At 52.9% G+C, this 26,134-nt stretch overlaps 2 protein-coding genes across 2 annotated transcripts; one reads left to right on the forward strand and one right to left on the reverse strand.

Annotated features, from left to right (window-relative positions):
• Nucleotides 1-1,262: 1,262 nt before the first annotated feature.
• On the reverse strand, nucleotides 1,263-2,198 carry LOC142076217 (olfactory receptor 14A16-like). The gene has a single exon (XM_075138596.1). The coding sequence runs from the start codon at nucleotides 2,196-2,198 to the stop codon at nucleotides 1,263-1,265; it is 936 nt and encodes a 311-aa protein (XP_074994697.1).
• A 12,778-nt stretch (nucleotides 2,199-14,976) lies between these two features.
• On the forward strand, nucleotides 14,977-15,912 carry LOC142076218 (olfactory receptor 14A16-like). Its single transcript, XM_075138597.1, has one exon. The coding sequence runs from the start codon at nucleotides 14,977-14,979 to the stop codon at nucleotides 15,910-15,912; it is 936 nt and encodes a 311-aa protein (XP_074994698.1).
• The last annotated feature ends 10,222 nt before the right edge of the window (nucleotides 15,913-26,134 follow it).

Raw genomic sequence — 26,134 nt, forward strand, 5'->3', positions numbered from 1 at the left:
TTGTGGTCATGGCATTTGTCTTCCCAAGTAACTGATACACATGATGCTTTCCTGGCAGTGGCTAAACATCTGCTTGCCGATGGGAAGTGTGAATGAATTCCCCATTTTGCTTTTCCTGCACACACAGCAAAACATCATCAATCACTGCAGAGCACACCAGACTACAAAACCCAACTCCAATCTTTAACAGGTACAGTAAAAACAAGAGCATGGTGCAGAACAAATTAATATGTTAACAGATATAAATTCCTTAATATGCTCTAATTAATTTGTTGTTATCTCAACCCTTCGCTGCCCCACATTGGGCACCAAAAAGGACTGTTGTGATTTAACCCCAGCCAGCAAATACACCCCATGCATCCGCTCGCTCACCCCCCCTCCAGTGGGATGGAGGAGAGAATCGGGAGGGCCCAAGCAGGAAAACTCCCAGGTTGAGATAAAAGCAGTTTAATAATTGGAATAAAACGAAGTAGAGCAGTAATAATAACAATGAGAACAACAACAATAAAAGAATATACAAAGCAGGCGATGCACAATGCAACTGCTCACAGACCATCGACCATGTGTCACAAACGGGGGGCGAGCCCCCCACACACCTGGTTTTTATACTGAGCATGATGTCCCATGGTATAGAATACCCCATTGGCCAGCTGGGTCCACCACCCCGAGTGTGCTCCCCCCAGTGCAAGCACCACCCAGCAACAGCCAAAGCATCAATGGGCCATGAGCGCTCCTTTCACACCAAACCCAAAACACAGCACACCCCCGCAAGCTACCGGGAAGAAAGTTAACTCTGTCCCAGCCAGAACCAGGACATCATCCTGAAGAAACCTGAGAACATAACGGGAGCTTATGAAGCAGCTCCCCTGCCATTGGACACCAAGAAGAGAGCTCTTAAATCCAGACCATTTGGTCCAGTGGAACCCAGTGGTACCATGAGCTTAACTCCCAAAACATTGAGAACAAAAGGAGAACAGATTTTTTGAAAGCTCAATTCCTTGGACATTGATTTGGAAGCAAATTTGAGAAAAAGCCCAGCCTTCAGGCACTGCACCTGGGACACCCCGTGTTATTGAAGAGTTGCTATTGGCCATGCCACATCTGACACAGTGTTGGGCAAGAGTCAGACACAACAGGATCAAGCCTCAAGACAAGTAGTATAACCCCAGAAAATTATATATAGGAAGGATTATCACAAGAGAAAAAATCAGACTCAGGGCCTCAGATAAACTCTGGGGAATGTGCAGAGAAGGGGAGGCAGGTTATTGTCGGTGAAACAGCGTCCACTGGGCCAGTTTCCATAGGGCATCCTTGAGCTCCTGGTTCCTCATGCTGTAGATGAGGGGGTTCACTGCTGGAGGCACCACCGAGTACAGAAATGATACCACCAGATTTACAACTGGGGAGGAGATGGAGGGGGGCTTCACGTTGGCAAATATGCCAGTGCTGACAAAGAGGGAGACCACGGCCAGGTGAGGGAGGCACGTGGAAAAGGCTTTGTGCCGTCCCTGCTCAGAGGGGATCCTTAGCACGGCCCTGAAGATCTCCACATAGGACACCACAATGAAAACAAAACACCCAAATGCTAAACAGGCACTAACCACAAGAAGCCCAACCTCCCTGAGGTAGGAGTGTGAGCAGGAGAGCTTGAGGATCTGGGGGATTTCACAGAAGAACTGGTCCACAGCATTGCCGTGGCAGAGGGGTAGTGACAATGTATTGGCCGTGTGCAGGAGAGCATAGAGAAACCCACTGGCCCAGGCAGCTGCTGCCATGTGGACACAAGCTCTGCTGCCCAGGAGGGTCCCGTAGTGCAGGGGGTTGCAGATGGCAACGTAGCGGTCGTAGGCCATGACAGTGAGAAGACAATACTCTGCTGAAATGAAAAAGACAAACAGAAAGAGCTGTGCAGCACATCCTGCGTAGGAGATGTCCCTGGTGTCCCAGAGGGAATTGGCCATGGCTTTGGGAACAGTGGTGGAGATGGAGCCCAGGTCGAGGAGGGAGAGGTTGAGGAGGAAGAAGTACATGGGGGTGTGCAGGCGGTGGTCGCAGGCTACGGCGGTGATGATGAGGCCGTTGCCCAGGAGGGCAGCCAGGTAGATGCCCAGGAAGAGCCAGAAGTGCAAGAGCTGCAGCTCCCGCGTGTCTGCGAAGGCCAGGAGGAGGAACTGGGTGATGGAGCTGCCGTTGGACATTTGCTGTTTCTTGGCATAGGGGTACTGTTCAAAACTGGAATAGACAAGGAAAAAGTATGGCAGACTTCTCCAAGCAAAGCCACTCCTTTTTTCATAGAAATCCACCCCCCCTAAAATTGAAATGCATTTCCTTCTCTGGTTTGTGCTGACTGAGTGTGCTGTGAGGAGCAGGACCTCTGTCCACGGCCAAGGAGCCAGCTTTTCTCTGCTGCAGTGGGTACCTGGCAGCTGGTTTGTGACAGCTCCAATGTTCCCAAGGGATGTCAGATGTCATCCGCCCTTAATGGAAAAGATCAGTATCTGCACTCATGACTCTCAAGAGCGTGGGCTGCAGAAGAGAGGCTTAGCGTGTCCTTATAAGAATTTTGTCTCTGTTTTTTATTGTCCACCATCACATCTGCTGAGTGTTCTTTTTAGGGGTAGAAATGCTCATTTCTATGACTGAAAATGTGAAGAGTCTTGAGACAGGACAGGCAAAAGGGCTCAGCTCTCTGTGGCTTAGTGCAGTCAGGTGAGCTGCAGTGTCCATCAGTCTGTTACCCAGCTGCCCTGCTCTTTCCCTTGTGCTGCCTCAAAGATGACTTCACACACAAATTACTCATTAAAAAAATACAAACCAAACCACTGGACTCTGATGAAAGCAGGGGAGCACTGTTGCAGAGGGCAGATCTGCACAGTCTTCTCTTCCCCACCCCAGAGGTGGAGTTGTGATGGAGAAGGACACCGTCCCTCACAAGAGAAGCAAAGGACTCTGAGCGGAGAGTACTGACCTCCAAGGGAAAGCTCAGCCCTCCCTGGGATCCTGCAGGAGAGCTGTGCCTTTCTGGAGGGCAGCTCGCAAGCCCAGCAGGACAGGCAAAGCGGAGGGTCAGGGGTCCTGAAGATGGGATGTCCTAAAGGGAGAGTCAGCTCATTGCCCAGCAGACAATGCCCAGAAGACATCCACAGTGAAGGACCGAATGAGAGCTGCCTTAATGGAGCCTACCCCGGTGCTTGTTTGCAGCTTCCTCCCACCCCCTGCCCAGGTCTCTGCTGCCTGGAGCTGTCCCTGCCGAGAGCTGGTTCCCTGTCCCCACCTCTCCTCCCTGTCGGTGCTCACAGACCTCATCCCACCCGCTGTGTGCTCAGCTCTGCCCTGCAGACCCCTCCCAGCAGCAGGGCACTGCTCAATGTCCATGCAGGCTCTGATGGGATCATCAGACCAATCCTGATGAGCCTGGAGAAGTTGTACTGCTGCTGTCTGTAAGCCACGGTGTGTTGATTTCTCATACTCCCTGCTTTATTCACCTCCAAGAGTAACAGATTTGGAAATTCAGTGCCTCTTCTTGACATGAGACATTAATTTCTATGTCCCATTGCCCACCAAGGCAACCCACAGTAGAAGATAGAAAGAACAGGACACTTGCTTTTCAGGTAGCCCCTGCCTTGCTGTGCTTCTTCAAAAGTCTTCTGGGAAAGTCCTGTAGTGATCTGAAGATGTGAGCAGGGCTGACCCCGGCAGCACCCTCTCGACAGCAGAAGGACCCTGCCCTGCTGGGGCTCGCTCCTTCCACCCACAGCTTCTCCCCACAGCGCCGTGGGGAGCTCCCCGGGCAGGCTGAGTGCTGAGCCTGGCAGGCGGCAGAGTCCCTGCCCCAGCACACAGCCCCTGGGGTGCAGGGACCCTGCTCGCAAGGACAGCCCTGGGCACCCCTGCCTGCACACCCCTGCAGTCCCCCCCAGCACAAGGCAGCCCTCTTGCCCTGTCCCTCTGACCGTGCAGCAGGGAAGCCCTGCTCTGGAGCACCTCCTCCTCCTCTACATTACAGAAACTGAGTGAGTCCTCCTGACAGAACCAATAAACTGTCAGATGTACCAGTTTTCGGAGATCCCTCCAGGAACTGAAGCTGCATTGCCCCGCACCAAGAGACTTACCACGTAGAAGGCTGTGAAGATTCTCCCCCGGTGAGCTCTCAGCATCCTCCCACTCCCATCTGCCTTTAAGCTCTCTCAGCCTTGCAGGTCTCCTCTCGGTGCCTGCAGGCAGTGCCCCCAGCCCTGCTGCGCTTTGCAGAGGAGCTGCTCCTGGGCAGAGCTGTCTCTCTGCAGCGCTGCCCGCTTGCCAGGAGCTCCCTCCATCCCAGGAGCCCAGCCCAGCTCAGCAGCAGAGGACCAGCCCAAGGCACCACTTGCTCTGCCCCCTCGGGGCTCCCTCCACGTGTCCCTGCGCCTCCAGGGAACCTGCTGGGAACAGCCTGAAGCCATCACTCATGGTCCCTCCCTCAGCTGCGGAGAGACACTTCTTTCCAGCAGGGGCATTTCTCCCATCTGAAGAAGAGTCAGCTCCAGGAATCACCTTTTCATTGGCCCATCTGTAGACAGGACACCCAGACAGGGACAGGGAAGGACCTCATTTAGCACTGCCCAGGGAAGGGATTCAGCCCCCATTCCATGGTTGTGGCCCTGGGGCTAGAAGCGGGCTCAGCTGCCCCCCACGCACAGCACAAGCCCACAGGAGGTGGGATTCCTCTGGCCTCAGCTCAGGTGTGCACACAGCAGACACCTGCATGTCAGCTCCTTCTCTCAGCTCCCTGCTAATTAATGGAGATGGAGGCCAGGGCTGACGTGGTCACATGCAAAGACCTGGGGACATTTGGAGTGCCAGAGGTGGTCCAAGATACCTGGAGCTAGCTGCAAGCTCTAGTGGAGCAATGCTGAGAGACAGGGCAGCATCTGGAGGCATCTTCTTGGAGGCTGGAGGTGAATCTCTTTGGCCAGTGGAAATGGCATCAGATGCCCACATTTAGGATGATGGAGCCTGTCTCTCTTCTTTATGTTCTGGGCAGCCTACGCAGGGATTCATCTGATGGAGTCATGTACCACAGGGAGAGCTCAGTTCCTCTCTGTCTTTCCCATCCGCCAGGTTGACTAGATCTCTATTGACTCTAATGGCGGTGGTGTCCTGGACATTCTCGCATTGCCCAATCCACTTCAGGGCAGTTATTCCATGTAAGGCCAGTTACAGGTCTGTCATGGTAGGTGAGGTGCCTTTGGGCCAGAAACTGATTGCCACCCCTGCAGCGTGGCAAGGTCCGTCCCTTCTCTCTCCAGTAGAGGTAGGGCACTCCATGGATAGGAAGCCCATCACACCAGGGCCACCACGCGTGTGCCTACACCTTCAGACTTCTGGTTTTTCTCTCCACCAACCTTCCCTCACCCCCTGGAGAACACAGTCAAGGACCAGACCAACAGTTGTCACAGTGGGCCTGTCAGGAGCACCTTGTCATTCCTGGAGATCAGCTTCACCTCCACCAAAGGCCCTCGGGGACAGCAGAGACCCCACTGACAGCAAACCCATGTCTTGCCAGGGCTGCCTTCCCAGCCCTGGTCCTCTCTGCCCTTGGGGACAGCAGGGTTTGCTCACTCTCTTGGCACCCAGGTTCAGCTTTCTGTTTCCACCTGCTCTCCACCCCGGCATGTCTCTGTGAAGCAAAGCCTTTGCACACACGGGGGCTGGGACACTTGGTCCCAGGTTTGCCTAAGACAAGTGAGAGCTTGGCCTGGGGCTGCACCTGCAGTGCTACAGCCCAAATGTGCACTGATGGCCTCAGCCAGGGGCACAGCCAGGACGAGCTGGAGCCAGATGGGCCAGCAAATGTAATGCAAACCTGGATCTGACACTTGCAAGCAGGTGAGAGCTGGCCAGTGAACTGAAGGTCAGTGTAAGCCTTGGTTGTCCTGACACTGAAACAGTGGGGTCCCAGCTCCCGAGGGAAGTCAGGAAGGAGAATTGAAGGCTGTAGATGCTGGACATCAGAGGAGCAGACTTTGGCCTCTTCTGCAGAGTTCTGGTGGGGTCTCGTGGTCAGCAGCATTGAAGGGCAGCTGAGCTCAGTGCAGCTGGTCTGCAAGGACAGCATCCTCCAAGCACAGAAATGGTCTCTATCAAAACTCAGTTGAAACTTGGATGTAAATTCAAGGGCACCATAATGAGCTGTTACTACTTCAGGGACAGTTCAAGAAGAAGCAAAGATAATATGGGATCACTCCTAAATCTAGTAAGAGTAGGTATGGATAGATCTGAGATATTTGATGTGCTCTTATCACCAGCAAGGTCTCCCAGGCCTTTGCGCCTGAAGGCAGGACTCTAGAGGAAAACAGCCTTCAGTGGACAGGAATCAAATCAGTAGCTGCTTGAGCAAACTCAAATGTTACCATTGAAAAGGGACCGGATGTAGAAATCTGTATTTACATCGAGGGAGAGAAAGTGTCATCAGCCTTGCTGGTCCATGTCCGTGGCCTGTGAAAAATAATGAGAATTTACAGACCAGTGTCAAAGCTGTCAAGATGAAGCCTTCTTACACACTTATTACACCGAGGTCGTTTCTGCACATGTTTCAACTTCTGCCTAACATCTTCCTTCAGGGGTTGATGCACTTGCCCTCACTGAGGTGGTCACCAAGATTCCCAGGGGTAGCTGAAGACCCCACATGGTACTAGGAAATGTTACCCTGGGCTGACAGGAGCCTTTCTGGAGCAGGAGCTGGTGGACAGGCAGGGTAGGCCAAAGCATCTCAGTTGAGACAACTCCTTTCTCTCCCTTGAGTAGGAAGGGAAGCCTGGACAATTGCCCCCAAGGTGTCCAGCACTGGAGGAGAATGAGAAATGAGTGGGCCTAGGTGCTGCAGAGTCTACCTGAAGACGCTCTTGTAACCCCGCTATGTTGGGACTAGTGCAGATTTGGCTATTCAAAAGAGAGCATTCCATGCACTTTGCCTCTTTGCTTCCCTGTGTGCATTAAGGGAGCTCATGACTTCAGCGTGTGACTCGCTCTGAGTGAGTGTGGACAGAGTCTGGGGCAGGGAGTGCTTTGGGGGTTCTTGGGGTCTGTGCTTGACACAAATGTGTTTTCTAAGGCCATGCACTGTGGGAAGTGGACTTCAGAGGAGGTAAGGTGGACTTAATATACAGCAGAGGAGAGTGGTTTATTTTTTATTGAACCATACCTTCATTTGGTTTTGTTTGCTGGAATTAAGAAACATCCTTCTGTGTCTGCGTGCAGCTCGTTCTCCAAGCAAAGCGGGTGGGCGTTGGTGCCAATGGGCTGAAACACGCAGCTACGGACTGTAGTGGAGAAAGCTCAGGTTTGAACAAAGGTGCTGTAAGTCCCAGGGGGCTGATGGGAGAAATGGTGGGGTTGGAGGTAGGGACAAAGACTGCCAGTCTGACATACAGGGCCTTGACTTCCCTACATCTTCAGCCTCCGTTAGGAGATGCTGAGGATCAATATCAGTTGGAGTTTTCTGGTACCACTGAATGTGTAAGCAGAAAAAGAAGAAGGGGAAAAAGAAGAAATGGTTTCTTACTGATATTTAGTATTGAAAACTTTTCACTTTGACTACACTCCTGAAACCTCTCACATTAACCACACAAGAACAGAGGAATGAAGGAAAGTTATGCCCAGAGACTTGGCTGGGTAGGGCATTTTGCATGTTAATGAGCCCTCTGGTGCCAAGATCCTGAACTGCAGATACTGAAAGAAGACTGAACTGGCCTCTGGAGAAGGAAAAGTCAGTAGCACGTCTCCAAGTTTCTGCAGGTGTTATTTAGTCCCCCTGAGGGCCATCACTGAAGAGATCATGGAGGGAATGAGATGACAAGGCGACTGTCTCTGGGGGCTGGTGAAGCAGGAATGCAGAGGCACTGCTTACAGGTTGAAGATCAGATGTGCAGGCAACTGTGAAAGGCCTTGATGTGTTTTGTGAAGCAGATGCTCAAGCGCTGACCCCCATGCCCTAGGAATGGGGATCCGTTCCCTCCTGCGATGCTCAGGAGCAGGGAGATGTGGGGGGTGCGATGCCGAGGGCAGGGCTGCAGTAGGACTCCTCCCAGGCTGTGTGGAGGGTGGGTGAGGAGGCAAGGAAGTGCTGGGGCTGTAAGGAACTGGTGTCCTCTCAGGGGCTACAGTGGAAGAGACAGCAGCCATAGTTGAAAGGACAAGGATTTCAGTGCTGTTGGGGGGTCCCAGCCCCCACAAAGGGGCCATCCCCTCCACAGGCTGTCCTACACTCTTCTATGCCTGTGCCTCTTTCTCTGCAGATTTTAACCACCAGCCCTGATTCCCCACCTCACTCTCACCCCATCATGTCCCAAGCTTTACTGATGACTTTCTGTCCTCATTAACGAGTTCTTCAAACACAAAGCTGAGGTTTTCTGAGGTTCTGCCAATGGCTGTGAGTTCCTCACACACTGTGCAGCTTCTTCCAAAGCCCTGCTAATGCTCCTCAATTACCCAAGATGGCCCAGCACACAGACTCACTTGAATCCTCTATTTATCTGCATATCCTAGCACTGAACTGCACCTCCTCCTTCTGCTGCTGCCTCACAATCAAAACTCAACCTATGTCACTTCCGCATGACACCCTCCCACTCCCTGCTATTTCACATCTTCTTCTTCCTTTAACGCACACGCTGCCACCCACCCACGGCTCTCTTCCTGCATGCTTGTGTGTCACAAAACCTTCCTCTGCCCCTGCAGTGATGGGACATCAGCCCAGGAGGTTTGTGCGTTCTCCAAGCTCATGGATGTTTCCCTGAGGTCCACCCAAACGTTGGGAGTGAAGGAAGAAAAGAGATCAAGGTCAGCTCATTGGGCACTACTGAGCACATTCCCCCCAGCAGTGGGCATTCCCCTTCTGCCAGGCTGAGCCGTGCACACAGGATGGAAATGTCTCCATCATCCCTGTTTGTACAAGAAGGGCCCTTCTTCCTGCCATATTCCCAGGACAATCCTCCTCTTCTTCCTCCCCCACCTGCAGGCATCAACTGCTGTCCATTGCTGGGCTCAGGCATGGTTGTAAGGATTTGCTAAAGCCATCAGCCATCCCCTTGCTTCTCCCGGACATCCCCCGACCCTCTCTCCCAGACCTACCCATGGCCAATCACTGCTGCTCAGGGCCTCTCGCTCTTCAGAAGAGGCCTTGAGCTTCTTGGTTCTTCCTGGTGCTCATTATAATCTTCCTCGCTCGCTCCAGAGCTCATAGTGAACTTTCTTGTCCACAACAGGGCCTTTTTGACCATCTCTTATGAAACCGTTTTCTGTTTGTGATCGTCTGTGCAGAAAGAGCAGTCACAGAAAAGCACCAAAGAGATCAAAACGGATGCTGCGTGAAATGCCATAAAAACCTGCTGGGTTCCCCCCGTGGCTGTGTCTTTCTGGCAAGGAGTCTGTCCTGAGAAGGGGATCCAGCCTCTGCCACTCTCTGGAGAGGCAAACCAGCAGCGTCCATGCCACCTGGGGAGAAAAAGGGTGACTTGTGCAAGACCGCCCTTCATCTGAACCACTTCGATATGTACTTGGGCACGGGGTATCATGCCTTAGAGTGCAAACACCGATCTGATGGGCACTGCCCAGAAGGGCACCCACAGATGCAGACTGCTATGTTGCAGGTGTTTATATTCAGGCAGATTAACCCTTTTGAAATTGGTATTTATTTTTCTAAAATACTGAGACCCTTCGGGAAATCACACAGACACTTGAAGGATTATTGATGCATTTTAACATGATTATGGACAAAAGGCCCACCAGCTTTGCATGTAATGGGATGCCAGAGGCCAAGGGATGGATGGTTTGGGCACTGTCCTGGGATCAGGGAAACAGAAGCGTGCTCCCACCTCCCCGACACCCTGCCCTCCTCACTGAGGCGTGTGAGAAACTGCCAACGAGGTCTGAGCTCACAGTCGTGACAAGTATCATATGTCTAACTGCAGCCAACGTTGTCCTGCCAGCTCAGGATTTGAGCTTCCATCTGAGTCAAAACCCCTTCAGTTCACACTACCTCCAGCTTCCCTCTGAGGCTGGCTGTTGTGTGGCACAACTGTCCCGGCTCTCCAGGCAGGTTGGGCAATGGGTTGATGCCTGAATTGGAAGTTTTCCTCTTCCTGGGGTACAAGACCCTCGATGAGAGAAGGCTGTAGAGATTTGGGTTGCAGAGGTTTGAAGTAGTCCTTTCAAAATCTGAGCAGGGTGAGCTTTGGAGCCAAGGAAAAATAGAGCAGCTCTCAAGGGTGTTTTTGGATTAGTGGTACACCACCAGTACCTGCACTTCCAGTTCCCAAAGTCCTACCGGTGCAGCAGAGAGCCTGGAGTTGTGAGCTCCCTTCATCTGCCCCGCATGTCAGCATGTGAAATGGAACTAACCTAGTCACAGAGTTGGGTTTGGTTCTGTCCACAGCCTGAAGCACCACATGGGTCAGGAGACAAGCCAGGATACCTGACGAGGACTCACACTTCTCTGCACTTAAAGCTTAGGGTTCCAGGGAATCTCAGGTGGCATGGCATACCGATTCCTGGTTTGAAGGAGCTGGTCAAGTGCCTCATCTCCATTTCTGTGATGGTGGCTTTGATGCCTGGCTGATGGGCAGACTCTGTACATGGTTGCTGACACCTATTGAGAAACCTGCTCTGAAAGGATTACCAAGGTAGGCTGTTCTTTTTGGAAGGGTATTAGGAGAGTAAAAAAGAAGAACGTGGGTTGGGACAAATGAAAAGGGATGCCAAAGATGTGGTCAGGGCTGTTTGGGGGTACTTGTAAGGCAGCCCTGCACGTGATGTGAATTATTTCTGGGGTCAGGGAGAACCTGAGAGCTTCCTCTACTCTGAAACCATGAAGGGGAAGGAAGGACAGCATCCTTCAGGCTGGAAGGGACCTCGGGAGGTGTCTCCACCAACCTCCTGCTCACAGCAGGGTCAGACCAGATTACTCAGGCCTTTATCCAAACACATCTTGATCACATTCCAGCACAGAGCTGGTGCACGCTCCCTGGGAAACAGCTTCCAGAGTTTGACTATCCTCATGATTGAAAATTCTCCCTTTATCTAGTGTCCTTCCAAGCCCATCCATCCAGCTTCTTTTTTATCCATCTGCTTATACACCCATGCAGACCATAATATCCTCTCCTGGCCACAAGAATATCGTGGGGGATGTTGCTGAATGCCTTGCTGACTTCCAGGGAAAAGACCACCACCGCTCTCCCAAAGTCCAGCAGTCCTGTCCTTTCATCACAGAAGGCAAAGAGGCCGGCCAGGCACAATCGACCCTGGGTAAATGCAGTCACCTTCTCTTCCAGACCCCCAGAGGTGGGATCTGAGTGGACGTGCTCTGGGGCACAGCCTTTAGTTCCACTGCTCATGCATTGGCCATTTCTGAAAAGTGCAGACCACATTTGGGTGCTGCCAGGCGTCAAGGAGTTCTCCCAGTCTCCGTGAGCTTTCAGAGATGATGGAGAGTGGCCTCACTGTGCCACCAGCCTGCTCGCTCAGCTCCCTGGGATGCCGCCCCTCCTGTCCCAGAGACTGGTAAAGATTGCATTAGTCCAAGTGACCCCGACGTGATCCCCATCCACTGCTGGCTGTTCTTCTCCAGATTCCTACCTCGAGTCACAGAGGCCTGGGAGACCTTGCTGGTGAAGACGGAGGATGAGAGGACATGGAGAATCTCACCTCTATCCCTATGAAATTCAGCAGTGGCCACACAGTGTCTTTGTTTCTTCTTTAACTCTTCCTCAAGGAGTCAACACTCCTTATGGTGCCCTTGAGTTGCCTTACAGGTCTAGACTCAGTTTCGATCGGGACTATTGCTGTGCCTGGAGGATGCTGTCCTTGAAGAGCAGCTGCACTGAGCTCTGCCACCATGCCTTGGCAGTTCATTCCATCAGTGTCACAGCTCGGTCTCTGACATGAACGGCTCCAGCTCACCGTGTCTGTGGCCCTGGCTGAGGGCATTGCTGCACATCAGGGCTGAAGCACATACGCTGTGGAACCAGGCAAGCTCTCACTTGCCATAAGGGGTCCTGGTACTAAGTGTCCTCGACCCCGTGTGTGCAAAGGTTTTGTTTCAGAGCAGAGACATGGCAAGGACAAAAGATTGCTGAATGTCTTTGGAGGCCTAGGACTACAAACCCAGAATGCAATGCCTAAATTCACCCAATTGAAGACATCCCCCCCAGCTTGGAATATTAGATATTTCCCTGTCACCTTCCTGATGTCCTGCTTAAATATGGGACAGAAAAAGTGATTCTCATGCCCAAATCTTTTAGTAATAGGAGAAATGCCCCTGCTGGCAAGAAGCGTGTCTGCAGAGGTGAGAGAGGGACCATCAGTGATGGCTTCAGGCTGTTCCCAGCAGGTTCCCTGGAGGCCCAGGGACACGTGGAGGGAGCCCCGAGGGAGCAGAGCAAGTGGTGCCTTGGGCTGGTCCTCTGCTGCTGAGCTGGGCTGGGCTCCTGGGATGGAGGGAGCTCCTGGCAAGCGGGCAGCGCTGCAGAGAGACAGCTCTGCCCAGGAGCAGGGCTGGGGGCACTGCCTGCAGGCACCGAGGGCAGAGGAGCGAGGCAGAGAGAGGTTAGAGGCAGTCTGGGCTGGGACGATGCTGAGAATGAACGGGAGGAGAAACCTTCACAGCCCTTGACACAGTAAGTCTCCGGGTGCAGGGCAAAGAAGCTGCAGTGCCTGGAGAGATCTCCAAAAGCTGGCACATGCCACAGCCTATGGGACATTTCCGGAGGTCTCTCCCACCTTCTCTGGTGTGGAGGAGGAGGACATGGTGCAGAGCAGGGCTGCCCTGCTGCACGGTCAGAGGGACAGGACATGAGGGCTGCCTTCTGCTGGGGGGGACTGCAGGGGTGTGCAGGCAGGGGTGCCCAGGGCTGTCCTTGCGAGCAGGGTCCCTGCACCCCAGGGGCTGTGTGCTGGGGCAGGGACTCTGCCGCCTGCCAGGGTCAGCACTCAGCCTGCCCGGGGAGCTCCCCACGGCGCTGTGGGGAGAAGTTGTGGGTGGAAGGAGCGAGCCCCAGCAGGGCAGGGTCCTTCTGCTGTCCAGAGGGTGCTGCCTGGGTCAGGTTTGCTCACAGCTCCAGCTCAGCTCCAGGCATTTCTGAGGGGACTTTTCAAGATGGAGTTCCCTGAAAGGGAAGGTGTCTGTCTTTGGAGGTTTCTCATCTTGGTTGGCTGGGTGGGCAGTGGGACATTTCCAAGGGCACTTTTCAATTGGAAGGTCAAAGGAGGGATGACTGTTTGGATGAGGAGCTTTCCTGCGTCTGTGTGTTCAGTTTCTGCCTCTGGGGGCTACAGGTAGCAGCAGCATCCCCTTTCCAGTCTCATCGGGGTTGCGGGACCTGCTCTTTACCCCCTGCGCACACGGAGAGGCTGCAGGGCAGCGCTGGGCACCCAGGGGCTGAGATGGGGTCTGTGAGCACTGGCAGGGAAGAGCCGTGGGGCCAGAGCAAGAGCTCCTGGCAGGGACAGCTCCAGGCAGGAGAGATGGGCAGCAAAGGAAGGACCTGCTAATGGAAGCCCTGTTGCAGGGGAGATGTGGGCACCTCCCGGCCACCCCTGCAGTGCAGATGCCTTCCCTCAGCAACCCCCTTCATCTCTGCCACCCAGCACAGCCCTCGGCCCTCCCGGCCATGGGGTCTAGGCTGGGAGTCACCTCTCTGTCCAGCAGACCAGCAGAAGAGGCCAAGGGCATCCCTCCTGCCACGTCCCCAGTTCCCACTGACCAGCAGTGGGGCTGAGGGCAACTGTCCTGCATTATCACTGCCTGGGAGGTGGCTGCAGAGCTGGGTGAGGGGAACGCTGTCCTGAGTGCCCGGCTGCCTCGGCCCCTGCCTCGCTCAGCCAGACCGTCACTGTCTTTTTCCTTCTTTCTCCACTGCCTGTTTTAAAGTTATCTTGTTCTTGGTGCCAGACTGCCTGGGGATGGGAATTTCAGCTGCAGAGTCACACCCTGATCTTGTTCGTCCATTCGTGCGGGCATGTCGATGGGAACAAGTGTCCCAGCTTTCCTCTAACCCGAGGGGCAACGCAGCCTGTGGGGCTGGGGAGTGAGTCAATTGTCTCTTCCTGAGCTGCCAACATTCGGACACTTGGCTATCTCCTTGGGGTGCCCTTCCAAGCTGTGAGCTGCCTGCCAGCATGCAAAGCTGTCCCATAGCACCCTTGTGTTCTCTGAAAGCCCCACGGAGAAACGCAGAGACTCTCTGGCTGAGGAGATGCTGTGGGGTTGGAGAAATGAGCCACGAGTGTCCTGGGCTAGAAGTGGGGTGCTGAGACCTTGAGAAAGGGTGGGACATTTCGTGCTCTGCACTGGATCCCTCTGCTCTCAGCAGTGTCTGGGTGCATAACAGAACATAAGAATGTGATCGCTCTCCATCTCAGGAAGGTGCAAGCCCAAGGCAGCTGGGAACAAGACCGGGCACAGACCAGGTCCCCTCACTGCGCTCTGAGCCACAGGCAATCCTCTTGCCTCGCAGGACTCACTCTGTTCTCCTGGAGTGCAGCAGAAATGCTGAGGGTTCCTGACATCCAAGAACACTCCCCAGGGGAGATGGGGGAGCTGTCAAAACCCCCAACCCTCTCAAAGTGCCTTCTGCCACCCCAGTTCCTCAGCACGGGGAGTGCAGGTGCTGACAGGCCCTTCTGCGTTAGGAGTGGTTCCATCTGACCAAGTCAAATGCCAGCACTGGCCCCTGCCCCCACCCTTCCCAGGAACCCACTGCTGCAGAGCAGGGCTGACTCCTCGGCAGCCAGCGGGCAGAGGCCCTGCTCGTCACGCCACATTCAGCCAGCACCCACCAGAGCTCCAGCCCCGCAGCTGAGGAAGGATTCCTGGAAAATGCAAAGGGGGGTGTGCAGCAGGGGCAGGGGCTGTGGGAAATGGCTTGGATTTTGCTCAGAGAAGTCTCCCCTAACTTCTTGTGTTTTCCTCCTCCAACAGGTCCCCGTGCCCAGAGGGACCAAATGTCCAACGGCAGCTCCATCACCCAGTTCCTCCTCCTGGCCTTCGCAGACACGCGGGAGCTGCAGCTCTTGCACTTCTGGCTCTTCCTGGGCATCTACCTGGCTGCCCTGCTGGGCAACGGCCTCATCATCACCGCCATAGCCTGCGACCACCGCCTGCACAGCCCCATGTACTTCTTCCTCCTCAACCTCTCCCTCCTCGACCTGGGCTCCATCTCCACCACTGTTCCCAAAGCCATGGCCAATTCCCTCTGGGACACCAGGGACATCTCCTACGCAGGATGTGCTGCACAGCTCTTTCTGTTTCTCTTTTTCATTTCAGCAGAGTTTTTTCTCCTCACTGTCATGGCCTACGACCGCTACGTTGCCATCTGCAACCCCCTGCACTACGGGACCCTCCTGGGCAGCAGAGCTTGTGTCCACCTGGCAGCAGCTGCCTGGGCCAGTGGGTTTCTCACTTCTCTCCTGCACACGGCGAATACATTTTCACTACCCCTCTGCCACGGCAATGCTGTGGACCAGTTCTTCTGTGAAATCCCCCAGATCCTCAAGCTCTCCTGCTCACACTCCTACCTCAGGGAGGTTGGGCTTCTTGTGGTTAGTGCCTGTTTAGCATTTGGGTGTTTTGTTTTCATTGTGGTGTCCTATGTGGAGATCTTCAGGGCCGTGCTGAGGATCCCCTCTGAGCAGGGACGGCACAAAGCCTTTTCCACGTGTCTCCCTCACCTGGCCGTGGTCTCCCTGTTTCTCAGTACCATCATGTTTGCCTACCTGAAGCCCCCCTCCATCTCCTCCCCAGTTCTAAATCTGGTGGTATCATTTCTGTACTCAGTGGTGCCTCCAGCAGTGAACCCCCTCATCTACAGCATGAGGAACCAGGAGCTCAAGGATGCCCTATGGAAACTGGCCCAGTGGACGCTGTTCCACCGACAATAACCTGCCTCCCCTTCTCTGCACATTCCCCAGAGTTTATCTGAGGCCATGACTCTGCTTTTTTCTCTTGTAATAATCCTGCTTATATAGAATTTTCTGCGTTTATACTCCTTGTCTTGAGGTTTGATTCTGTTGTGTCTGTCTCTTGCCCAACACTGTGTCAGTGTGGCCTGTCCAATAGCAGCTCTTCAATAAAAGGGGATCTCCCAGGTGCAGTGCCTGAAGGCTGGGCTCTTCCTCCAAAGTTATTTCCACGAAAATGTGCAAGGAATTGGTCTTTTAAAAAATCTGTTCTCCCTGTGTTCTCAATGTTTTGGGTGTTAAGCTCATGCTACCATTGGGTTCCACTGGTCCAAATGGTCTGGATTTAAGCTCTCTTCTTGGTGTCCAATGGCAGGGGAGATGGTCCATGAGCTCCCATTAGCTTCTCAGGTTCCTTCATGGATGACCAGACTGATGGCACATACCAGAGTCTCTGGAAATGAATTTGGAGGGGTGAGGAGAGGAGAGGATGGGGACTCACCCCGTGCCCTGGGGTTGGAATGAATGGAGACTCAGAAGGTGAAACACCCTCCAAGGTGAAGTCCCCCAAAAGGAAAGCACCAGATCTACGTATCCATGGACAAGGACTCTGCAGTGCCATGGGAGTGAGTGGGGAGCCAGCAGGCAGAGGGAGGGGAGACTGGAGAGATGCAGGAGGTGCCGGAGGAGGCCCAGGGCCAGGACTGTCGTGCTGTCGTGGGGAGTGGGGCTGGTGGGAGCAGAGGAGGGGGCAAATTCAGTGAGGGCTGGGCATCACCTGCAATATGAATTCAGGAGAGGCAGCGAGTGAGTAGCCTCCATTTCCTCGTGGCCTTGGGGCCAGCACCATCCCTGGGGCTGATGGGGAGGCTGAGCTCCCTGTGTGCCCCGCAGCAGCTGCTGTGCCCCTCAGAGGGGCTGGGGCCGTGGGGTGAGTGCCCAGAGCTCTGCAGCACCCTGCGGTGGGCACTGCCGTGGGACCAGCCCAGGCTGGGCTGCTCTGCTGGGCTGGGCTGGGGAGAGGGCAGGGGTGGTGGGGAGAGCTGGGGAGGGGCTGGGCTGGGCTGGGAAGTGCCCGGGAGAGGAAAGCAGCAGTGTAGAGCTCAGCTGTGTGAGTGTGCAGGGTGGGGGCACACAGCAGGGTGCTCACAGTGCAGAGTCAGGCGTCATGGAGAAGGAAGCAAGGCGCCAAAGGTGCCTGGACACCCGGGCGACACTCCCCTGGGAAAACCATCCCAGACCAGTCCCACACACCGGCCATTTCCATCTCTGGTTGGACACCCCAGCCCTGAGGAGGGAACCTTAAACCAGCTTTGTGGCCCTTGGCTGGACTTGCTTTAGTAGGTCAACAACTGTCTTGCACTGGGCAGCCCAGCACTGGACACAGCACTGCAGATGGGGCCTCACCAGTGCTGAGGAGAGGGGAAGGGTCACCTCCCTCCACCTGCCAGCAATGCTTCTCCTAATGCAGCCCAGGAGGCTGTTGGCCTTGGCCACGGGGGTGCACTGCTGGCTCCTGCTCAGCTGCTTCTCCTCTGGGACCCCAAGGTCCTTCTCTGCAGAGCTGCTGTCTAGCTGGTTGGCCCCCAGCACGATGTCCACAGCGTGGCTGGGTCACAGGCTGTCCTCCCCCAGGGCCATTCTCAGCAGCACCTTGTCCTTCGTGGAGATCAGCTCCACCTCTGGCACAGGCCCCATGGTGCTGCAGAGTCACCTGGGACAGCAAACCCCTCTCCTGACGGGGCTGCACAGCCCTCGCCTCTTTCTCTCTGGCCTTGGGCACTGCAGCTTTTGCTCTTGGGGTGGCAACCTCATCCACCATTCTGTTGCCACCTGCCACCCACTCCAGCATGCCTCTGCTGGGAAGCAAAGCCTTTTCACACACGGGGTCCCATCTCTGGGTACCAGCTTTGCATGGGACAAGCTGCCCTTGGCCCTGGTGCCCCATCGGAGGGGCCGCAGCCCAAATGGGCACCAAAGCCCACAGCCTGGGGCACAGAGAGCAGGAGCCCCGGGTGCCATCACAGAGCTGTGACTTCAGTGGAATAAGAGCTGAGGTGGGGAAGGACAGCTCCCACGGCTTTTGTGGTAATGGAGACAGAACGTCTTTAGGAGAGACCGATGGGGAAGATGAGGAGTGGGGGCTGCCTTGTGTGGTGTCAGGGCAGCTCAGATATATGGAGGGTCTCTATGGGACCCGTAACAGGTCAGGTGGCGGCTTGTGTGTGGGTCAGCTTCTGAATGGGCCACCCAGCTCACACTACTGGGTTTTGTTTTTCCTTCTGTCTCCAGCACCACCAGGACCTTTTCTGTAGAGCTGCTCCCTCTGCCACTGCAGGCTGTCAGTCTATCGCAGGTGCAGGACCTGGCCTTTGTCCTTTGTCTATCTCATGAAGTTCCTGAGAGGACAGTGGATACAGGTGTTAAACTGCACAGGGCTCTGGAAAGTCCCCGGTGCCGCCTCACCAAACCCCAGTACGTCCCCTGGCCTCCAGGTAGAGCATGGTCCCTTCACCCTGCACTCCCAGCCTCATCATCCAACTGGTGGGTTACCCATATGTTTGTCTACCTGTCCAGACTAGAATGGCCTGACTTGGGTACAAGAATATTGAGGGAGACCACGCCAAAAGTCTTGCTGAAATGGAGGTCAACGACATCCACTCTTCTCCCCTCATGCACAGATGCAGCTCCTTCATCATGAAGGCAACCCGGTTGGCGAGGCATGATTTACCCTTGGTAAGTCCATGGCGATGCTCTTCTCTTTTAGGTGACCACAAATGTCACCCAAGAGCACTCATTCAATGGCTCACTCCTCACCAAAGTGAGCTTGTGCAGCCTGTGGTTCCCTGGGTTGCGCTTTTGGCCACTTTCAAAGATGAGTGCAACTCTTGCTTGTCCTCACTCACAAGAGACCTCTACCAATCCAATGACCTTTCAAAAGGGATGTTCCAAAGAAATATTGGTCTTGCCCTGTAACTTCATTACCACTGTTCTTCCTGTTATACCGTGTATTCAGTTTCTCTAATCTTTCATACAATTTCACCTGTCCTCATACAATGACCATTTCTGATGTCACCTTTGCACATGCAGACTCTCTAGACAAAGGCCCATTCCATCAGTCTCTAATTGTTTCCGGACGTTATTCTTTGTTCATTCAGATAACTCTCACCTACTCAGTTGTTGCTTTGAGCTTCAGGGAGTTAAAAGCTTGCCTGTCTTTCAGTAGTCTCATTGGCTCTTTAGCCAATTCTTTAATTATGGTTATATCTAACTTTGTTGTATCTATCTCAAAGATTTCTCATAAGATTATCCCTTGTAGAAAGACAACCTCATTAGAGACAGCTTGTACTTAGCATATGGTTGAGGAGTGTGTTTTATTCTTTATGAAACTTTATCATGCTTTACTTTTCTCTCTTTGCAAATAGAAAATATTCTTATGTGGCCTGTGTGCAGCCAGTTCTCTGAGGAGAGCAGGTGGGAGATGGTGCCATGGAGCTGTAACACCCAGCTGCAGAGATCAGTGGAGAAGTCTGATGCAAGGAAGAGTGATGTAAGTCCCAGATGGTCAATGAGAGAAATGGTGAGGTTTGGGAGGTGAGGAGCAAAGTTCTGCATACAGAGTCAGACCTCAAGGGACTGCTTCTCCTGCCTGTCCAGACCTCCTGAGGAGACACCCTGGATCACCATCACTTGGAGAATGCTTCTATCACCTCTTCTCTAAACTGAAAAGTAATAAAATAGAAACTTTAATTAAAAAAATATTTTTATTAGGTGCACTTTGAAATCTTCCTCTTTAACTACACTATGAAATGACTCCAATTAGCTGTACAAGCCTGGAAGACCTAAAGAAAACTACAGGAAGAGAAAGAGCTCTTTAAGGCTTTCTGTATTTTAATGAGACCCATGGTGGTTTTGGTGCTGAGTCCTTGAAGCTCCCATGATGAGAGGAGAAAGAACAAACCTCTCAAGAAGTCAAAGTCAGAAGTAAAACTCAAAGTACCTTGAAGTATTAATGGGTCCCACTGAGGACCATTACTGACAAAGCCTCCCCATGGCCTCGTTAGAGCAGATCATTGGAGGCCATGATTGCAGGTAGGCAAAGGCACTGTGCAGGTGGCTGTAATGCTGAGAAAACCCTTGGTTTATTTTGTGAAGCAGAAAGGCCAAGCCCTCACCCCCAAGCCCTGGGAAGGCAGACCCTGTCCCTCATGCGTGGCTCAGGGCTCTTCCCGGGGTCAGTTGGATGTGGGGGTGAGCAATGCCAAGGGTAGAACAATTGTACCACACTTCCTGGCCTCCCCAAGCAGGGACAAGGAAGAAATGCAGAGCCTCAAAAGAAAGTTCCTCCTTGTAGGCCTTGGTGGCAGAGGCAACTGCCTTAGCCAAGGGGACAAAGACCTTGGTTTTGATGGGCCTTTCAGAATTGCCAGAGGCCTAGGCCATCTGTACTGCAGGCTGTCCTACACTGTCCCATGCCTGCACCTCTTGCCCTTCAGGCTGTAGACATCCATCTTGCTTCCCTACCTAGCTCTCACCCCAGCATTTCTAGACATTCACTGATGTCTCTGCACCCATCGCTGGCTTTTCCTTGAAACACAAAGCCATGGGCTGATCCAGACTCCCTCTGGGTAACCTCTTACACCACAAGGCTACCCTTTGAGTGAGATTTCTTCTTCCTCATGTCAAGTCTGAACTTTCCAAGCTGCACTTTCTGGAGGTTGCCATGTCTTCCAACTACCAAGAAAAGCTCCATTATCTCGGAAACCACCCGTCAAGACATTGCAGGCTACTACTAGAGAGCCCTGAGCCTCTACTTCACCAGGCTAAAGAACCCCAGATCCCTCAGCCCCTCCACAGAGGCCACAAACCACATCCTGGCAGGTGTCCTCTGGGGCCACTCCAGCTCATCCCCATTCCTCTAGCGAGGCCCAGGTTTTCCATTTCTTCTTTCTAAGAAGAAATTCTGTTCTTTTCTGTTCTATTCTATTCTTTTCTATTCCTTTCCATTCCTTTCCATTCCATTCTGTTCCATTCCATTCCATTTTCTTCTGGCCACAAAGGTATGGGAAGGCTGTCATTAGGTCTCCCCAAAGCCTTCTCCTCTCCTGCCTTTGCACCTTGGCAGCAAAGGCAGACAACGGCACCCTGGCCTGCATTAGGCAGAGCACTGCCAGCAGGTGGGTGGAGGTGATCCTTCCTCTCCACTCAGCCCTGCTACAAGTTGTCTTGCTGACTTCCCTCAAGGGTTTCTACATCCCCACCTCACTCCCACTGCAGCCAAAGCTGCCCTCCACATCTTCCACCAGCTTCTTGTGAGAAACAAGTCCAGGAGAGCATCCCCCCATGGCAGATCAGGGATCACCTTCCACCTTCCCTCTGACTGAGGCCTTCTAGCAGAGGTCCACGGCCTTCAAAGTCCCCAGTGACTACCAAGTCCTTTGTGTCCCTTCCTCCAGCTTTCTAAAGGAGCCCTCACCCTCTTCCTAACCTTCCTCAGGCGGTTCGGTGATCCCGACCATAAGAGCATTGTACATGGAGGAGTTAGTGATCCCCCTAACAGCAAACCTGAAAAGACCCTGGCCTGCATGTGCCGCGCTGTGCTGGGCTCCACGTACAGCTTGGTCTTCAGGCTGTGTTGTGCTGAGCATATCCCTGGGTCACAGGAGAAACTTGACTGCAACAGAGGAATCTGCAGGAAGCTCCACCTGGTACTGGTGATGAGGCCAACTGCATGTCCTTACCTTTACCAGACACTGCAGCAACAAATTTGCATGTGAACATCACTTCTTAGGGCAGGAGAAATGATGACTAGAGTTTGTTTCCCTGTTTGTTGCAAATGAGAGGTTTTGTGGCCGCTTGAAGAATCACTGGCAAAGATATCAGCAAAGGGGATTTTAATAGAAATTTATAAAAGCGCGACTTAACAGAATTCGATGGCAAGGTTCACTCTATTACTTATTACATGGATTAAGCATACACAGGGAAAATCCTGTGTGCTGGTTTCGGCTGGGATAGGGTTAAATTTCTTCCTAGTGCTGTGTTTTGGATTTAGTACGAGGAGAATGTTGATAACATACTGATGTTTTCAGTTGTTGCTAAGTGCCCTCCTAGTCCAAGGACACCTCCCGTGCCTACTGACTGAGCTAGGTACACAAGGTGGGAGGGAACATAATCAGGACAGCCAGCCCCGCTGGCCAATGGGGTATTCCATACCATGTGACATCATGCTCAGTATATGAAGGGTAGGCGTGATCCAGGAAGTACCGATCGCTACTTGGTTATCGGTCAGCACAGGTGGTGAGCAATTGCATTGTGCATCACTCATTTTGTATATTTTATCATTATCATTATTATTTTCCCTTATTTTTCCCTGTTCTATTAAACTCTCTTTATCTCAACCCACGAGTTTTTCTCACTCTTACCCTTCCGATTCTCTCCCCGTCCCGCTGGGGGTGGGGGGAGTGAGCGAGCGGCTGTGTGGTATTTGGCTGCCTGCCAGGTTAAACCACGACAGTCCTTTTTGGCGCCCAACGTGGGGCACAAAGGGTTGAGATAACGACACATCTGACCCGAACGGGTTAAAACCAATTTGTTATGAGCATTCATTATATCAGTTTAGTACTCGATGTTCACAATGTTGATTTATTTGCTCTCAGAGTTTTTGGATCTGTTTTTGGAGTTGTGGTATATAGCACCTTACTGGCTGTCTATACTGCTGATTATCAGTTTGTATGTGGGGTTGGTCATCTCTGGGAAATGGATTAAGGTCATTGCTTTGCTATACTGTGTGACCTGGCTTTATATTATGATAAAATTATTGGTCACGAGCCTGTACTCAGCACTGCCATCATTCCTGTTCTTCGGGAGCTATCTTTTGGAAACTATTAATAATTATACTTCTTACCTCTTCACCTCAGAGGATGAATTTAGTGGGGAGACAGGATGGGACAGTTTCTCCCACTTGTTCACCTTCCCTTCCATATCTTCAGAAACTCTTTTTTCTTCTATCCTCTTCATGAAGACGTCCACAATATTCCCTGAGAATTTTGAATATCCTTGGGATGTTCAAACGAGCGTGTTCATATTGCTATGTCTTCTGAATGTGGTTCAGGTCTTGTTTAGGGTTAAACAACTATTCAGGAATACTGTCCAGAGATCAGCCCCGGCAACAGACATGGTGACTACTCAAACCCCCACGACAGGCACTGTAGCTCCTTCAACCCGCACGACAACCACTGTGGCTACTCAAACCCCTGCGACAGGCACCGTGGCTACTTCAACCCCCACAATAACCACTATGGCTACTCAGACTCCAGCAACAGTCACTACAGTAACTCCAACCAGTGCGACAAGCACTGCAGCCACTCAAACCCTGGCAACAGTCACTACAAGTACTCCAACCCCCGCGATAGGCACTGCAGCTACCCAAACCCTCGCGACGGGTACTACAGCTGAACCAGAGGACCAACCGTCGCTGTATCTGTCGCCCCTGTACAGAAGAAGAAATCTTTGAAGTGTAGAAAAGGGTGATGGAAAACCAGGGCCATCACGAGGAGGGGAGGAGGAAGAGGAAGAACTCGTAAACGAGACGGAAACCACCCGATCCTTATCCCTGAATGAGTTGCGAGATATGCGGAAAGATTTCGGCCGTCGTCCAGGCGAGCATATTGTTACCTGGCTGCTCCGATGCTGGGATAATGGGGCCAGTAGCCTGGAATTAGAGGGGAAGGAGGCCAAACAGCTGGGATCCCTTGCTAGGGAAGCGGGTATTGACAAAGCAATCGGAAAAGGGACACAGGTCCTCAGCCTCTGGAGGCGACTGCTGTCAGGCGTGAAGGAAAGGTATCCCTTCAAGGAAGATGTTATATATCGCCTAGGCAAATGGACCACTATGGAGAGAGGTATCCAGTACCTGAGAGAACTAGGCGTGCTGGAGGTGGTTGATAGTGACCTGGACGATGCCCGAACACCCAAAGATCCAGATGACATCCAGTGCACCCGACCCATGTGGCGGCAGTTGGTACGGAGCGCACCAGCGTCGTATGCCAGTTCGTTGGCAGTACTGTGCTGGAAAGAGGAAGAAGCACCAACGGTGGATGAGGTGGTTAGCAGACTTCGGGATTTTGAAGAAACTATCTCCTCCTCCCTTGTCTCGGCTGTAGAGAAACTATCCCGGGAGGTCCAGCAACTCAAAGACGATAGGTCCTATTCTCCACCTGTACGGACCAGTATCTCAGCCATTAGGAGTCAGCGTTTTTCTCCTCAAGAGAGAGGATATCGAAAGTACACACCACGGGGCACCCTGTGGTTTTACCTGCGTGACCACGGAGAGGACATGAGGCAGTGGGATGGAAAACCTACCTTGACCCTAGAGGCACGTGTACGTGAGTTGCAAGGAAAAACAATCACACAAGGGGGTTCTCTCAGGAAAAATGCTGCTCCAGTTTTCAGGAAAACCCTGTCTCACGACGGTCCAGTTTCCAGTGAACAGTTCCCCAGACAGAGTAGAAGGGCTGATCTTACTTTGGATTGTAATTGCAATGAAGAAATTCTTGACTCACTTTTGCAAGAAGTGAGAGATGGATACTATGACCAGAACTAGAGGGGCCCTGCCTCCAGCCAGGTGGAGGAAAGGGACAACCGGGTTTACTGGACTGTGTGGATTCGATGGCCTGGCACATCAGACCCACAGGAGTATAAGGCTCTCATAGACACCAGTGCACAGTGCACTCTGATGCCATCAAACTATAAAGGGGCAGAACCCATTTATATTTCTGGAGTGACAGGGGGATCCCAAGAGTTAACTGTATTGGAGGCCGAAGTGAGCCTGACTGGGAATGAGTGGCAGAAGCACCCCATTGTGACTGGCCCAGAGGCTCCGTGCATCCTTGGCACAGACTACCTCAGGAGGGGGTATTTCAAGGACCCAAAAGGGTATCGGTGGGCTTTTGGTATAGCTGCCCTGGAGACGGAGGAAATTAAACAGCTGTCCACCTTGCCTGGTCTCTCAGAGGACCCTTCTGTTGTGGGGTTGCTGAGGGTTGAAGAACAACAGGTACCAATCGCTACCACAACAGTGCATCGGCGACAATACCGCACCAACCGAGATTCCCTGATCCCTATCCATGAGCTGATTCGTCGACTGGAGAGCCAAGGAGTGATCAGCAAGACTCGCTCACCCTTTAACAGTCCCATATGGCCAGTGCGAAAGTCCAATGGAGAGTGGAGGCTAACAGTAGACTACCGTGGCCTGAACGAAGTCACGCCGCCACTGAGTGCTGCCGTGCCGGACATGCTAGAACTTCAATACGAACTGGAGTCAAAGGCAGCCAAGTGGTACGCCACAATTGACATCGCTAATGCGTTCTTCTCCATCCCTTTGGTGGCAGAGTGCAGGCCACAGTTTGCTTTCACTTGGAGGGGCGTCCAGTACACCTGGAACCGACTGCCCCCGGGGTGGAAACACAGCCCTGCCATTTGCCATGGACTAATTCACACTGCACTGGAACAGGGTGAGGCTCCAGAGCACCTGCAGTACAATGATGACATCATCGTATGGGGCAACACAGCAGAAGATGTTTTTGAGAAAGGGAAGAAAATAATTCAAATCCTTCTGAAATCTGGTTTTGCCATAAAACAAAGTAAGGTCAAGGGACCTCCACAGGAGATCCAGTTTTTAGGAATAAAATGGCAAGATGGACGTCGTCAGATCCCAATGGATGTGATCAACAAAATAACAGCCATGTCCCTACCAACTAACAAAAAGGAAACGCAAGCTTTCTTAGGCGTTGTGGGTTTTTGGAGAATGCATATTCCAAATTACAGTCAGATCGTAAGCCCTCTCTATCACGTGACCAGGAAGAAGAACGACTTCAAATGGGGCCCTGAGCAACGACAAGCCTTTGAACAAATTAAACAGGAGATAGTTCATGCAGTAGCCCTTGGGCCAGTCTGGGCAGGACAAGATGTGAAGAATGTGCTCTACACCGCAGCCGGGGAGAATGGCCCTACCTGGAGCCTCTGGCAGAAAGCACCAGGGGAGACTCGAGGTCGACCCTTAGGGTTCTGGAGTCGGGGATACAGAGGATCGGAGGCCCGCTACACTCCAACTGAGAAGGAGATGTTGGCAGCATATGAAGGGGTTCAAGCTGCTTCGGAAGTGGTTGGTACTGAAGCACAGCTCCTCCTGGCACCCCGACTGCCG

This window comes from Calonectris borealis, unplaced genomic scaffold (assembly GCF_964195595.1).
Source record: "Calonectris borealis unplaced genomic scaffold, bCalBor7.hap1.2 HAP1_SCAFFOLD_35, whole genome shotgun sequence".
NCBI lineage: Eukaryota > Metazoa > Chordata > Aves > Procellariiformes > Procellariidae > Calonectris > Calonectris borealis.

Coding starts and splice junctions, on each gene's coding strand:
- LOC142076217 (XM_075138596.1), bottom strand. CDS start 2,198: ATGTCCAACGGCAGCTCCATCACCCAGTTCCTCCTCCTGGCCTTCGCA.
- LOC142076218 (XM_075138597.1), top strand. CDS start 14,977: ATGTCCAACGGCAGCTCCATCACCCAGTTCCTCCTCCTGGCCTTCGCA.